A 15990-nucleotide genomic window follows, 5' to 3' on the forward strand; every position below is an offset into this window, starting at 1 on the left:
TTTGAGCCACTAAGTTTGATGCAATAGATAAAATGGAATAACCACCAAACCATTATCACTCCTGAAATAACTAGCAATAATTTCCTGAAATATCAAATATCCAGCATTCAAATAATAAATCATTTTTATTGTCTCATAATTTTTTAAACTTTTGTTTTAACTAGGATCTAAATAAGGTTTATACAGGGCAAGTGATTTTTATGTCTCTAAATCTCACTCAATCTATTGATTTCCTTCCTTTTTTTTTTTTTTTTTTTTTTTTTTTTTTTTGCGGTACGCGGGCCTCTCACTGTTGTGGCCTCTCCTGTTGCGGAGCACAGGCTCCGGACGCGCAGGCTCAGCGGCCATGGCTCACGAGCCCAGCCGCTCCATGGCACGTGGGATCCTCCCAGACCGGGGCACGAACCCATGTCCCCTGCACCGGCAGGTGGACTCTCAACCACTGCGCCACCAGGGAAGCCCTCCTTCCTTCCTTTTTTTTCCCCCTTTCAAATTATTTGTTTAAGAAACTGGATTTTTGTCATCACTTTCCCAAAATCTGGACTTTAGTATTGTTTGATATGTTCTCCCATCACTTATGTTTTCTGTACAATGGTAGTTGGATCTAGAGGTCTGATCAGTTTCAGCTTTGATTTGTGGCAAGGCTGTTTCATGGGTGGCATTGTATACTTTTATCAGGAGGCACATCATATCTGGTTGTCTCTTGTTTTAACATTGGCAGTCACTGCCTAGACCCATTAATTAACCCATTTTGGGTTGCAAAATGGATACTGTATCAGTTAGCTATCGATATTACTATATGAGAAAGGATCAAACAATCTCAGTAGCACATGATAATAAGTATTTATTTAGCTTATTTACCACCACTTTCACCTCATCTTGTTCACCACAGCGAGTCATATGCCCCAAGTCCAAAGTCAAGAGGTAGTAATCCTGCCTCTTGGGTAGTGGGTAGTGAAGAGCCAGGCTGCAGCCAAAATTCTATGTATGACGTTTCAGGCCTGACCATAGGCCACTACAAGGCTTTGCCTGGCAGACCTCAGGGGGAGAAGCTGCCCTCCTCACGCCAGACTTCGTACAAAGTACACGGCAATCTCTGGAGGTACAGTTGAGGATCCAGGCCCGCCTCACCCCACCAGTCATGTTCTTACACATGGTGACATTCCTGGCCCAGGTGCCTCCATTCAGAGTTCTTTTTACTGGGGACCTCAGCGAGGCTCTTCCCAGGTGTATCCTCCAAGACCCCCTAATTGGGGCCTTGGCTGAGGCATTTGTCTCCACTTTGACTTAGGACTTTTGCCCTCTGAGCCCTTCTTTCTCTCTTTCCTTCCAGTCCCTGGATCCACACAAAAAGGCCAGAAGTTCAGGGATTCTCAGAAGTGAGATGATTCTCCCTCTCTGCAAGGCATTCAACTGACCCTAGTCCAGTGTCATTCCACGGGGAAAACTGGAACACTGGGGAGATGGCTCCTTTCTCTTTTGCCTCTTACCTACATTTCTGCAGTACAGTTAAGTCCCCTACATACGACTCTTCAAGATGTGAACTTTCAAAGAACAAACGTGCATTCCCATGTCTAATCACGTAAGTTAGTTCATGTTTCTGGCATACACTGTCGTGTGTGTGCATCCTCCACAAGTGGTTGTGCTTTTGTGTACTTTACTGTACAGGACTGTATAGAGTATAGCAGTACAGTATCTTTATTTCAAGCCCAGGATGTCCAGAAGCAATCGTAAAAGCAGCAGTGATATAGCTGGTACTGTACTGTACTTTTCATGGTACTGTACTGTAAGATTAAAAATGTTTTCTTTATTTTTTGTGTTTGTTTTTTTATGTATTAATTGTGTGAAAAGTATTATAAACCTATTACCATACAGTACTATATAGCCGATTGTCTTTGTTGGGAACCTAAGCTAACTTTGTCAGACTTAATGAACAAATTGGACTTACGAACGTGCTCTCAGAATGGAGCTCATTCGTATGTAGGGGACTTACTGTAAATGAAACAGGCTTAATTGTTGTCTTCAGTTTGGCTGTTGTCCTAATCTATCAACTTGACACCTGGTGGCTCAACAGGAGGGCATTGCAAAGTTACATAGAAAAGGGTGTGGATTTTAGAAGGAATAATTGGGTCAGTAATACAATCTATCAGGGTGATATTCCATTATTATTCTTCCTTTATTAATTAGCCAGAATATTTCTGTAAAAAGAAATGTACCAGTTTTTCAATAAGTTAGTTGACACTTGACTTTTTTTTAATTAATTTTTTTTACTGGAGTACAGTGGATTCACAATATTGTGTCAGTTTCTGCTGTATAGCAAAGTGAGTCAGTTATACCTAAACATATATTCGCTCTTTTTTAGATTCTGTTCCCATATAGGTCATTACAAAGTACTGAGTAGAGTTCCCTGTGCTATACAGTAGGTCCTTATTAGTTACCTCTTTTATCGATACATATAGTAGCATGTGTATGACAGTCCCAATCTCCCAATTTATCCCACGCCCCTCCCCATCTCCCCCTTGGTAACCATAAGTTTGTTTCCACATCTGACACTTGGCATCTTTATAAAGTAACAAATGAACTTTATCAGATTTTTTAAAACTAAGTTATGGATTTCAAACACATTTGGTAAATCAAAATTTATTGCAGTTACTGTTCTGATTTTGCTGAAATTATCCCATCTTTTGCTAGTAGGAACTTGGTGAAGTTGCTCTTGACTCTTTTTGATATGACCAAGTAATCTTTAATAGCTTCCTTTCTTCTGGTGGGACGGGATGCTCCAGAGCTGAAATGAGGCATTCAACACTTAATTTCATGATGGATAGACAGTTCCAGTGATGGAAGGTCAACTTAATTTTTAATATATCTGGAGTTTGTTTTTAGTTGAAAGATTAAATAATTTTGTTACCAGGATGAGTTCTGTAAAAAACATGCTTTATGAGGATATGGAGAGGGGGAAGGGTAACCCGTGACAAAGCGAGAGAGAGGCATGGACATATATACACTACCAAACTTAAGGTAGATAGCTAGTGGGAAGCAGCCACATAGCACAGGGAGATCAGCTCGGTGCTTTGTGACCTCCTAGAGGGGTGGGATAGGGAGGGTGGGAGGGAGAGAGACGCAAGGGAAGAGATATGGGGACATACGTATATGTATAACTGATTCACTTTGTTATAAAGCAGAAACTAACACACCATTGTAAAGCAATTATACTCCAATAAAGATATGTAAAAAAAATATGCTTTAAAGATTCAAATTATTTAATATGGTGGTGCGATTTTTTTCCCTGTATTTTAGAAAAGGAAGCCAAGCAGTATTTGGTGAGGGCTGCCTTCAAGAGAACGAGGGAGGAAGAGCACCTCATGTCTTACGTACCTTCATCAGCCCTTCAGTCTTGAAACAGGGATCTAGGATGGGACATCTTGTTATTAATGCTAAGACCCGGAATTCATCTTTTTTTTTTTTTTTTTTTTTGCGGTACACGGGCCTCTCACTGTTGTGGCCTCTCCCATTGTGGAGCACAGGCTCCGCACGCGCAGGCTCAGCGGCCACGGCTCACGGGCCCAGCTGCTCCACGGCATGTGGGATCTTCCCGGACCGGGGCACGAACCCGTGTCCCCTGCATCGGCAGGTGGACTCTCAACCACTGCGCCACCACGGAAGCCCTGGTATTCATCTTTGACTTTATCCAAACCATTTAGAGAGCAGTTACATTTCTCCTGTGGTAAATGTATTTAATTCATACGCTATGCAATTCAGCAAGTACTAATTGAGGTCTAGCATTGTGTAAAAACAACCAGCTGGGCTCTGTGTGAAATTTAGAAGACACACAGGAGAAAAATAAAATATATTCCCTGATTATACAATCAAACTGGAGAAAGAAGATAAATGCAGGAAGAATTAGATTGTGATCCAGAATAATATGTAATTATGTATTCAAACAAGTGGTACTGGGCTTCCCTGGTGGCACAGTGGTTGAGAATCCGCCTGCCAATGCAGGGGACACGGGTTCGAGCCCTGATCTGGGAGGATCTCACATGCCACGGAGCAACTAGGCCCGTGAGCCACAACTACTGAGCCTGCGCGTCTGGAGCCTGTGCTCCGCAAAAAGAGGCCGCAACAGTGAGAGGCCCGCGCACCGTGATGCAGAGTGGCCCCCGCTCGCTACAACTAGAGAAAGCCCTCGCACAGAAACGAAGACCCAACACAGCCATAAATAAATAAATAAATAAACTTAAAAAAAACCAACAAAAAAACCCAAGTGGTACTAATACTTATTGCTATAGGATTTCAGAGGAAAGCGAGACTAACTAGCTTAGCATGGTCTGAGATGTTCTTTATCCAAATCCTAAAGAATGAACGTTACTTCCATGGGCTGAAGGAAGCAGAGGGTGGAGGAACACATAAGCAGTTATAAAGGTGAGAGTAAAAATGACACAGAGGACAGTGGGGAGGCTAGCCACCTCGCAGTGGGGGGCTCAGGGTAGGAAGGCAGGCAGGTACCTTTGGAACACATGGGCCAGAATAAGTCCCATGGCAAGTCTGAGTGGTAGGCTGAAGACATCAGGTTTCAGAAAAGCATCTGTGCCCTTCATCTCAGATGCCAAGGTCTTTGCTGTTAACCAGTAGCTAGCATATTTATTTCTGGAAAAAAATCCAGGTGTATAATTAAAGTTAGAAAGGAACTATCAGAGTTTGAAGTGGTAAAGGAAAGACATGCAGAATAGGGACAAGTGCATGGCAAGGAAAATGGGACAGTAAACTCAAGGAGAGTCTGTTCATTTATTCAACAGATATTTACTGAATATATACACGTGCAAGTCACGTGCTAGGCACAGAGGATAGAGAAGAACATTTTTTTATTAAGAATTTGTTAATGGTCTGAATAATAGAAGAAGAATCACCACCTTGATGTTGATGACTTGATAATTTAATCCTGAAGAGTAGAATTTCAGGGTATGTAATAGTCTAGTAGAGAAGGTATTTTTCGTCACAGTGACCTTTCCTATCAGTAGGTGGGCACCTACTCTACTACCAATGTGTAATGCCAAACCTGAAAAGTGAATGGATCTTTTCTAAACTGTTACTCTCTTTTTCTACCTTCTCACATTCCTGGCTTTTAAGAGCTCCAAGGATTGTAAATTAACTATACTCCAATAAAATTTTTTAAAAAAAGAGCTCCCAGGAGGACAAGGGAACAGTTAACAGCAAGAATTCTGAGGACAGTGGTTCCAACAACAACTGTAGGCTAGCTCCTCTGGAGCAGGGAGCTTTGTTTAGAAAAGTGGTCAGAAAGCATTACTTATGCATTCATTCCATCAATGAATATTGATCTAGCTCCTTCTGTGCTTTAGACCCTTATCTAGAGGCTGGGGATGCAGTGGTGAACAAGACACAGAAAGTTCCTGCACCCATGGAGCTGATAGTCTGATGGAAGACAAACAAATGCATAACTATATACTGCATTTTCAGTTCATGGTAAGTGCTATGAAAAAAAGTATATAATAAGGTAGAAGAATGAAAAGTGATGGTGGGGTGGCGTGGGGGAATAATTTTAGATTGCGTGGATTGGGGAAAATCTCTGAGGAGACGACTTGGAGCACTTCAGGAATAGTGTTCCAGGGGAAAGAAATGGCAAATACAAAGGCCTGAAGGCAGAAAGGGCTAGGGATGATGGAAGAACAGCAGAAAGGTAGGGTGGCTGGAATCTTGTGAGCCAGGTGGTAAATGGTAGGAGAGGTAGGAAGGGGCCAGAGTATTTAGGGCCTCGTAGGCCCCAATAAGAACTTTGAATTATTCAGTGTGATGGGAACTGTGGGATGGTTTTGAAAATGGAAACGATATGATTTGATTTATATTTTGAGAAGTTCATTCAAAAGGCATTTTGAAGAATAGACTGTCTGGGGTAAGAGTGGAAGCAGCTCCATAAGATGGCAATTTTGGTGGTCAAGGTGAGAGGTGATGGTGGTTAGGATGAGGGTGTGAGAAGTGGCTGGACTCAAGACGTATTTTGAATGTGGAGCTGACAGAGCTTGCGGATGTCCTTGCGGATATAAAAAAGGGGTGGGGCTTCCCTGGTGGCGCAGTGGTTGAGAGTCCGCCTGCCGATGCAGGGGACACGGGTTCGTGCCCCGGTCCGGGAAGGTCCCACATGCCACGGAACGGCTGGGCCCGTGAGCCATGGCTGCTGAGCCTGCGTGTCTGGAGCCTGTGCTCCGCAGCAGGAGAGACCACAACAGTGAGAGGCCCACGTGCCGCAAAAAAAAAAAAAAAGGGTGAACAAGGTGAACACTGCTCCAGGCCCCAGGGGCAATGGTAGGTCCATTTCCTGAGATGGTGAGAGGCTGGGAGAGGAGGAGGTTTGGTACTACTCATTAAATATTTGTTGAATGATCCAAGAAACTGAACAATCAAGGATGTTCCAAACTTGGGGCAATGGGGATGATAAGTTGTTTACTTCTTCACTGTTAGCAGATGATAAGAGTATATAATAGTCTGGAATCACTCTAGATCATGATGGAGTTTCTAGAGTTTCAGGTGTTGGGGGTGTAGAAACCTTTGGAGAAATACAGGGTATTTAGGAGTGCCGTGGCAGAAAAAAATTAAACTAGTAGTCTAAAAGAATTAGCACTGGACTGGAGTCAGAATATTTCCAGTGCTTGAAGTGAGGGATGGAAAAAAAGGAGAATTAGGCCCTGACATTTACCTTGACCATGTTCTTCCATTGATCTACCATGTTAGATGTTCAAGGGGAATGGAAAAATAAATTTTTTCCTGACAGTGTAGGAATAAGCATTTGGACATTGTCCCTTCAGCTGGAATAGGGAGCTAGAGAATCTCTCCATCCAAGTTTTACAGGCTTTCATCCAACTGTAACTTTGGCATACGTTGCCTAATCAGAAAAGCATGACACTTCCTTTTAACTGGCTTAATTCCATCTCACAACTGAACCTTGCTGTTTCCACTGTAGCCAGATGGCAAAGGTGTAACTTCCAGGAAAGTATCTTTCACTCTTCTTTGATGTATGCATTCAAGCAACTGGCAAGCCTAAGTTAATATTCATCACAGTATTTTTTATATATATGTAAATTGTAAATTCTTTATTTTGAAAAATTTATAGAAAAACTGCTAAAAAGAATACAGTGAACACACTCGTCCTCCAGCGTCTAGTTTTAGCACTCTATCGTATTTGCTCTGTTGCCATCTGTTTATATCTGTATATACACAGAAGTGCACATACACATATATTACTATTACTATTATTTGTCTTGTGGAACCATTTAGGTTGCAGATATCTTAACCCTTTACCCTTTCCTGACGTATCTCCTATGAACAAGGACATTCTCTTACATAAACGCAGAACAATGACCAAATTTGGTAAATTTAACTTTGATACCATAATACCGTCTACTGTACAGCCCATATTCAAATTGCATCAGTTGTCCCAGTAATACTCTTTTTTTTTTTTTTTTTTTTTGTGGTACGCAGGCCTCTCACTGCTGTGGCCTCTCCCGTTGCGGAGCACAGGCTCCGGACGCGCAGGCTCAGCGGCCAAGCCTCACAGGCCCAGCCGCTCCGCGGCATGTGGGATCCTCCCGGATCGGGGCACGAACCCGCGTCCCCTGCATTGGCAGGCAGACTCTCAACCACTGCGCCACCAGGGAAGCCCCCCAGTAATCGTCTTTATAGCGCTTTTCCCATCTGATCCACTGCATTGTGCTTAGTTGTCATCTTATGACACATTTGATACCCCTCTCTCTTCCTATCTCTACATTTGAAGCTTTTATGAGTCTTTCCTTCCTTTGTTTAAGTCACTAAGAACCAATTATTTAGCACCTGTTAAATGGTTAGCATTACATTAGGCCAAGGAGGACAAAAAGAAGTAGAGATGAAATTTCACGTTGTGTCATCTCTTGGGAAGACAATATTTCCATGCATAAAATGATCAGGCTATAGCTTCAAAGCTATACATAGTAAAGTGTGAAATACAGTTATCTAAATGCTCGAGGAATTTAGAGAAGAAAGAAAGGAAGGAAGGAAAGAAGGTAGAGAAGAAAAGAAAGAAAGAAAGAAAAGAAGGAAAGAAAGAAAAAGAAAAGAAAGGAAAAAAGAAAGAACGAAAGAAAGAAAGAAAGAAAGAGAAAGAAAGAAAGGAAAGAAAGAAGGAGGGAGGGAGGGAGGAAGTAAGTTAGGAAGGAAGGAAGTTAGGAAGGAAAGAAAGAAAAAGAAAGGGAAAAGAAGAGCACCATAGGGTCTGGGCTAGCCCCAGCTCTCTGTGTTGGGCTCCACCACATTTCTCTACTGGATACCTAGTAGAAGTACAAACTGGTCACCAAAAGTTTTTTAAGACTCTATGTGGAGTTCTACATTGGCCCTTAGATTGAGAATCATTGCACTAGAAACTGAAAACATCACAGTGAGCAAAACCATCTGTGCATCCTTGTGCCTTCTTCTGATGTTGGCTGGACCTATTTCTCTTTGCAGGTTTGACATGTCTATATCAACCCCAAACAAACTGTTCAGTAAATCTGTAACATGTTTCCATTCATAAAACTAAAGTATCTCAACCTCAGCACTATTGACTTTTTGGGCTGTGGCTATTTGGGGCACTATTGACACTCTTTGTTATGGAGCTGTCCTGTGTATTAAAGGTGTTTAGCAGCCTCCCCTGCCTCTACCGGCTAGAGATCAGTAGTGCCTTTCCTATCGTAACAACCAAAAAATGTCTCCAGATGTTGCCAAATGTTCTTTTCAGGGGATAAAATCAGCCCATTGAGAACAACCACATTAGACAGAGCTCCTCAAGAAGAGGGGCCACTGGGGCTTCCCTGGTGGCGCAGTGGTTGAGAGTCCGCCTGCCGATGCAGGGGACACGGGTTCCTGCCCCGGTCCGGGAAGATCCCACATGCTGCGGAGCAGCTGGGCCCGTGAGCCATGGCTGCTGAGCCTGCGCATCCGGAGCCTGTGCTCCGCAACGGGAGAGGCCACAGCAGTGAGAGGCCCGCGTACAGCAAAAAAAAAAAAAAAAAAAAAAAAAGGGGGCCACTGCTGACTTATTTACTATTGTGTGGCAAGCACCACATCTGGCCCAAAGTACAATAAGTATGTGATAAAGAGCAAGCTAATGAATCAAAGCACTAGATTTCTGCTAATTTGTTTAATTATCCCTACTATTACATGTTTGTACTGAATTGTCTCCACTACAGTTTTTCCCAGGAGCTGCATGAGAAAGGGTCGGGTTGACTCCATGTAATCTTTAGGATGAAACTACATTTCAAAGTTCAAAGCCCTAGTTGACCAATGACAAGACACAGACAGATAAATCCAGCGTGATATGCAATTAGTTTCAGAAGATTTATTCTTTCATTTACTTGAGGAAAAAAGATCATTGACAGTTTAAGTCTGGCAGGGAAGGTGGTGGCATGAAGGCAGCTGACACATCCCACCAACAGCAGGAAAGCCTGTGTGACATAGCAGAGGAGCTGCTTTTGGTGCCCGCGGGGCAGCGATCGGCTTGGTCTTCGAGGAAAAGTGAAGGGTAATCATGCTGAACTATCAGAAACTTATCTTAGCTGCCACAAATGTACATTGTGCAAAACAGTCTTTTAACTTGTTTGTCTTTGTCAGACAAGAGACTCATGAAAAACTGTGTACACGTAAAATCACCACATTTAACATACTGTCTTAATCTGGTTAGGGGCATTGGTAGAGGCGGAAGTTGGGTGGGAGGGATACAGGGAAATTCTCTGTACTTTCTGCTTAATTTTGTTGTGAACCTAAAACTGCTCTAAAAAAATAAAAATTAACCTTTGCTAAGATGTTAATGCTAAGTTTAGCGGACTCTAACCACATTTTTCAGATTTTCCTTGTTCATGTGTCCTTCTCATACTTCATGACCTCCAAAGGCTTAACTGTGTCAGTGATAACAGCTGCTCCAAGGAGACATTAATAGGCGAACTCCTAGCAGGAGGAGAAGCTGAAGTTCAGGTCATTCTAAGATGAGGATTTTCTGAGAGTTTTGGCTGCCTGGTCTTCTCATCACCCACAAATTTCTAATTTTGAAATTACCTATTTTGGGATTTCCCTTGCGGTCCAGTGGTTAAGATTCCATGCTTCCACTGCAGGGGGCACACGTTCGATCCCTGGTCAGGGAACTGAGATCCCACATGTCTCATGGTGCAGCCAAAAGAATTTTTAAAAAGAGAAAGAAATTACTTATTTTATATCTTAATTCTTAAATGAACTGCAGTTCAAAACCCTGGAAAGCACAATACCGAGGACCTGGGAAGGTGAAGCAAGACTCTGGGTATTTTATTTTATTTATCTATTAATATTTTATTTATTTATTTGTTTGTTTGTTTGTTTGGCTGCACCGGGTCATAGTTGCAGTATGCAGAATCTTTAGTTGCAGCATGTGGGGTCTTTAGTTACGGCACGCGAACTCAGTTGCGGCATGTGGGATCTAGTTCCCTCCTGCATTGGGAGAGTGGAGTCTTAGCCACTGGACCACCAGGGAAGTTGGGTATTTTAAATTTTGCAAGGTTTAGCTTTTAAAATCTAGCCTAACAATATCCATATATGCAAATAGCTCACTGCTTCAAAAGTTTTCGACCTAGAGTTTTAAATGTATCTTTTAAAAGGCACATTAAGGATATTTTCAACAGGATGTACACTCCCTACCTCCTGCAAGGCAGTTTTTTTGGTTGCTATACCAAAAGTTTAGTTGGTTCTTGACTCACCGCATTTTCCAGCTGAGACAATTAGTTGGTTCTTGACTCACCCCATTTTCCAGCTGAGACAGTTCTCCGCTCCACTTTGTCACTTACTAATCCTACTCTGTCTCCCCTGCCCCCAGCCTGGAATAGCCGACCACTGGTTTTATCTTTGATGTTCACTAGCGGTCTTGAAGATAACACACAAAGTAGGATTTGATAACACTCTTCCGTATTTCTTGTTTGGTTCCTACATTTCTACATGCTCAGCAAGTTTTATTGATTCAACAAATATATGTATGTTCAAGGTAACCTTTTAGGCACTAAAGACACAGTCTCCACTGTCAAGAGGATATTTAGTGCTCTTCATGTCAATACCACATCCAATTGATCCGGAAGTTCTGTTTCTAAAACCTATCTCAAACCTGCCCATGTCTCTACATTTTCCTGACTCCTTATCAAATCCAAGACACTGTCATCTCCCTCAGGACATCCAAAAATAACCTTTTAATTTCTCCATTTTCTCTGTATCCACCCTCCTATTCATTCTTCATATGGCAGCCAGAGTAATTGTTTAAAATATATCACTCAGAATTTTGTCACTCCCTTGCTTAAAACTGATCAGTGGCTTCCCATTGCACTAAGAAGGAAATTCAGACTTTTCCCACGAGCCTCAGGACTCTGTGTGTTGGCTGGTGCTTACCTCTTCACTCCCATCTTATACCTCTTCTTGCACACCAAGGCCTCAGCCACACCTGGTCTTCCTTCTTAAACCACCTATTGTTTCCTCCATTGGCTTGCTCTCCCCACGGCTGTTCACACTACTGGTTCAATCTCAGTGTTCTGAACAAAAGTCACCTCCTTAGAGAGGCCTTCCTTAAGAGATCCATTGGAAACTGGTCTCTCCAGTTACTATCTGGAGAGATAGTATTAATATACTACTAATTACTATCACATTTCCCTCTTTATTTCCTTCAGAGCACTTAATCACAATCTGTATTTACTTATTTTTGTTTTTGTTTGCTTATTTATTGTCTACCTCCCGCCTCTAGAAAATAAGCTCCAAAGTATAAGGGCTTTATTTATTTTGTTTATTGCTATATCTCCAGTGCCTTGAAGTTAAGGTCATTTTTAGACAGGCCAGTGTCTTGAATAGAGGATGGGGCATAGCAGGCACTTAAGAAATATCTGTGGAGTCAATGAATATATACTCCACATTGTCTAACAATGGTCCTATACGAGAGCATCAATAAATAATTTTTGATCAATTGCCATTTGAGGGCCTATGATAGGAAGCGATACCTTTTCAGACTTATAATATTATTTGAGTTATCATTCTAGAATATTTTGTTCCTCAGAATTACTAAGAATTACAGTGTTACGAACCTCTGGTGTAAAATATTTAGTATAGTAAATAATATGTATACATACATTTGTACAAACCTGTATTGCACACTTTCTAAAGGACGTCCTGTGCATAAAAAGGCACTTTTAAATATTTTAAAATTATTACATTATGAATAAACTTTGCTTATTAACATGTCTTTTGTGAGCTCCAGAAGAAAAACGAGGCCCTTGAAGTCTTGCCTGAAGCAAAGGTCCCAGAGTCATCTTAGGGTTTCTCAGGGAAATCCTAACTCTGGCCACAGAAGCAAGGCCACTTCCATAGCATCGCTTCCCAGGAAGCACTCTCCAGCTTGGTCTGGAATAAGGTAAAGAGGTGAGATGTTTGTTCTTGTAGCCACTGAGCACTCTTGGGAATAAGCCAGGCAAATTAAAGTGGTGAGCAGGCTAACAGAGGGTTGCTCGCTTAAGGAAAAGGCTCAGTTACTTTAGGTCACCACGCATAAAAATCTCCCTTTTTTCTTAGGGTTCTGAGCATCAGTAGGCCGACTCTTTTCATGAATGAGTTAATTTCACCAAAGGAGAGAGGGGCTCTTTCCTGGTTCCAAAACATATAATCCTGCCTCTGCCTGACAAAGGGCTCGCAAAAGTGAAATAGGGACTGGACAAATTGAGCTTCCATGACATGAACTACTAAGCGTGGACAACTCACGTTAAGCACGTTATTCTTGGCACCTACTGCTATAAACTTGAATTTGCCCAGGCTTTCAAGTGGGTCCAAGTTCATGGTAGCAGCTCTACTTCTAGTTTCGCCAGCTTGTACTCCCACCCATGCACACACGTAATGCTGGGTCTCATGCCCTGAAAGATCTCCTATGCCCCCTCCAAAGATTTCTGAAGTCTCTAGAGGCTTCATACCTGTGCTCACATACAAGCCTACTCTCTCTCTTTTAATCAATTTTTTTTAATTAAGGCAAAGTTCGCATGACATAAAACGAACCATTTTAATGTGAACAATTCCGTGGCACAATGTTGTGCAATCACCACGCCCATCTAGTTCCCAGACATTTTCTTCATCCCAAAAGGAAGCCCTCTACCCATTGGTCAGTTGCTCCCAATTCTCTCCTCCCTGAGCCCCTGAAACCACCGATTTCTGTTCTGTCTCTAGGGATTTACCTATTCTGCATATTTCATGTAAATGAAATCATACAATATGTGACCTTTTGTCTGACTTCTTTGACTTAGCATAATGTTTTCGAGGTACATCTATGTTGTAGCGTGAATCAGCCACTTAATTCCTTCAATCAGCTGAGTATTGTTCTGTTATATATATAAATATATATACCACAATTTGTTTATGCATTCATTTGTTGATGGACACTTGAGATGTGCTATAGTCTGAATGTTTGTGTCCACCCAAACTTTATATGTTGAAATCCTAAAGCCCAATGTGATGGTATTCGTAGGTGGGGCCTTTGGGAAGTTCTTTAAATCATGAGAGTGGAACCATCATGAATGGGATTAGTGGCTAATAAAAGGGGCTCCAGTGAGATCCCTTGGTCCTTCCACCATGTGAGAACACAGTGAGAGAAGGTGCCGGCTCTGAACCAGAAAAAGGGCTCTTGCTAAAACATGGCCATGCTGGTGCCTGATCTTGTACTTCCCAGCCCCCAGGACTGATAAATAAATGTCTGTTGTTTATAAGCTGCCCAGCCTGTGATATTTTGTTATAGCTGCCCGAATGTACTAAGACAGTTTGCCTCCATTGTCCATTGTGAATAGTGTTGCTAGGAATATGCATCTGCATGTATATTAGCCTTCTCTTGCTGGGGCACCACAGAGGGCTTCCACCTCTCAGCATTATTGTTGTCCCGCAGTGAGGCTGAGATGCTAGAAAAGAGACTAATACCATGTTTTACTTAGAATTGCTCCTCCTTTCTGAGGGCCAAGACTTTCTTTCAGGGCCACAGGATTGCTCTCTGATTCTTTCTTTCTTAAGATCAGTCATTTTCCTGAAAAACCTCAGTCTTTTTGTACCACCAGCTTTCAGTTTGCCAACGGTTCCCAGATAATTCTGAATGACTCTAAGACTCAAGCTAGCACTCCTGTCACCTAAAGATAAAAAGAGTCAGTTCAATAAATTACCTTCAGTAAATTCACAGATGGCTACATCCTGATTGGAGATAACTTGGCTACAGCAAATACATATGTATTTATTCATTTAGATGTGCTTATTGGTTGTGGTGGTTTTAAATGCGTCCACAAACTTGACACTTCCCCTACAAAAGGCGGAGCCTCATCCCTCGGCCCTACCCCGTGTGTGTGGGGTAGATTCAGTGACTTGCTTCAAACGAGTCGAGTATAGTGAAGATGGTGGTGTGTCATTGTGGCTTCTTCCTTGCTCTCCCTCTCACACTGCTTGATCTGGGGAAAGCCAGCCATCGGCCATGTCATGAGGACACCCAAGCAATCTGTGGAGAGGCCCACCTGGGGAAACATTGAGACCAGAAGCTAGCAAGAAAAACTGAGACCAACAACTAGCAGGGAAGCGAGGCCTCCTGACAGCAGCCATGTGAGTGTGCCATCTTGGAAGCAGATTCCCCAGCCCCAGTCAAGCCTTCAGATGATGGCAGCCCAGCCAACATCTTGACTGCAACTTCACGAAGAGACCTTGAGTCAGAACCACAGAGCTAAACCACTCCCAAATCCCTGAGCCACAGAAACTGCAAAATAATTTTTAAGATGTTAAGTTTTAGAGTAATTGGTTACACAGCAATGCAGAGTTAGGATATCTGTTTATTGAATGACTGCAGGATACACCCATAAAATGACATTATGCTTTCTCACCTTTTCCCCTACAAAGTTGATTTTTCTCTTGGTTCTTTGCTGCCCCAGGATGAAATAGTAGGCATGTTGCTTCGCTTTTCTGGATACGTTTAGATGTTTAAAAGTTCATTTTAGTCTAATAATCATATAACTCCTAACTCTCATTCAATTTAAGCTTCACCCTTCTGCCAGCCCAGGGTTATTTCAGGCCTGAAAGCCTGCAGTTGGGAGGGAAGCTTGGCTGGTTTCTTTATTCCCTATCTTATTTTACTTCCTTTCTGCCACTCACCAGGCTGTGTCTGATACCTCTGTGGATAGGGGATACGGCAGAGGAAGGATGCCAGGGAAGGGAGAGAAAAGGCCTTACCTGACTGGTTTGGCTGTAATATGACACCTCTGCCTTCTGGGAATGGTACAGTGGCATATGCTAAGTTTGTCTGTACCAACCCTCAAGAGCTCATTGTTCAATTATCAGGAATTTCGTGTGGTTGTTAAATCCAGACATCATTAAAAATTAAATCATATATAAACTTACAATTAAATAAATGTTTTAAAATACTCATTATCTTCTAACTACTTAACTACATTTTACTGGTTTCTACGTTCTTGTCTTGAGTTTACTTATGTCTACTGTATATGCATGGTGGAAGCACTTTACAGTGGCGTCTTGTTGTGTATCTTTGCCATGTTTAGTGATGTCACGTTGGTACCCCGAAGTTGGCTGTGGCAGGAGCCAAGGAATCTTACCGTGGAAGTCAGAAATGCTACAAACCTGGACTCGTTTCCTGGAGATCTGGTTGTTAAACCTTTACTAGAACACCACCGGCATGGTGTATTCCAAATGCAGATCTTCATTCTCATGGAATGCTTCTGCTGGGACGTATGTTTCCTGTAGTTTCCTTGGCAAGGGCCTGTCTCATCTCTTAGACCACTTACAATTTTCCCCTGAGTAGTTCTCTGTTGGAGATATCTCATCCCTCGAGCAGCCCTTGTTGGTAGAGTCACTCTTAAGAAACCCAATATGGCTCCTTCCTATGTGGTCCACTTCTAGCCTGTGAGAAATTCATCTTCATTTTTCTTCCTGGAAATATAGGCCATTCCCATCAGA

General features: G+C 42.3%; 1 protein-coding gene across 1 annotated transcript in view; it reads left to right on the plus strand.

Moving 5' to 3' along the window:
• The window catches only part of LOC309809944 (uncharacterized protein), a 112686-nt gene extending 111110 nt beyond the window's left edge, over window positions 1-1576 (plus strand). Inside the window, exon 6 of the mRNA XM_082631559.1 lies at window positions 1334-1576. Within this exon, the coding sequence (XP_082487685.1) occupies window positions 1334-1388 (55 nt within the window). The 3' untranslated portion in view covers window positions 1389-1576. The remainder of the gene's footprint in view (window positions 1-1333) is intronic.
• The last annotated feature ends 14414 nt before the right edge of the window (window positions 1577-15990 follow it).

This window comes from Mesoplodon mirus (assembly GCF_964341445.2).
Source record: "Mesoplodon mirus genome assembly, chromosome: 8".
Classification (NCBI taxonomy): domain Eukaryota; kingdom Metazoa; phylum Chordata; class Mammalia; order Artiodactyla; family Ziphiidae; genus Mesoplodon; species Mesoplodon mirus.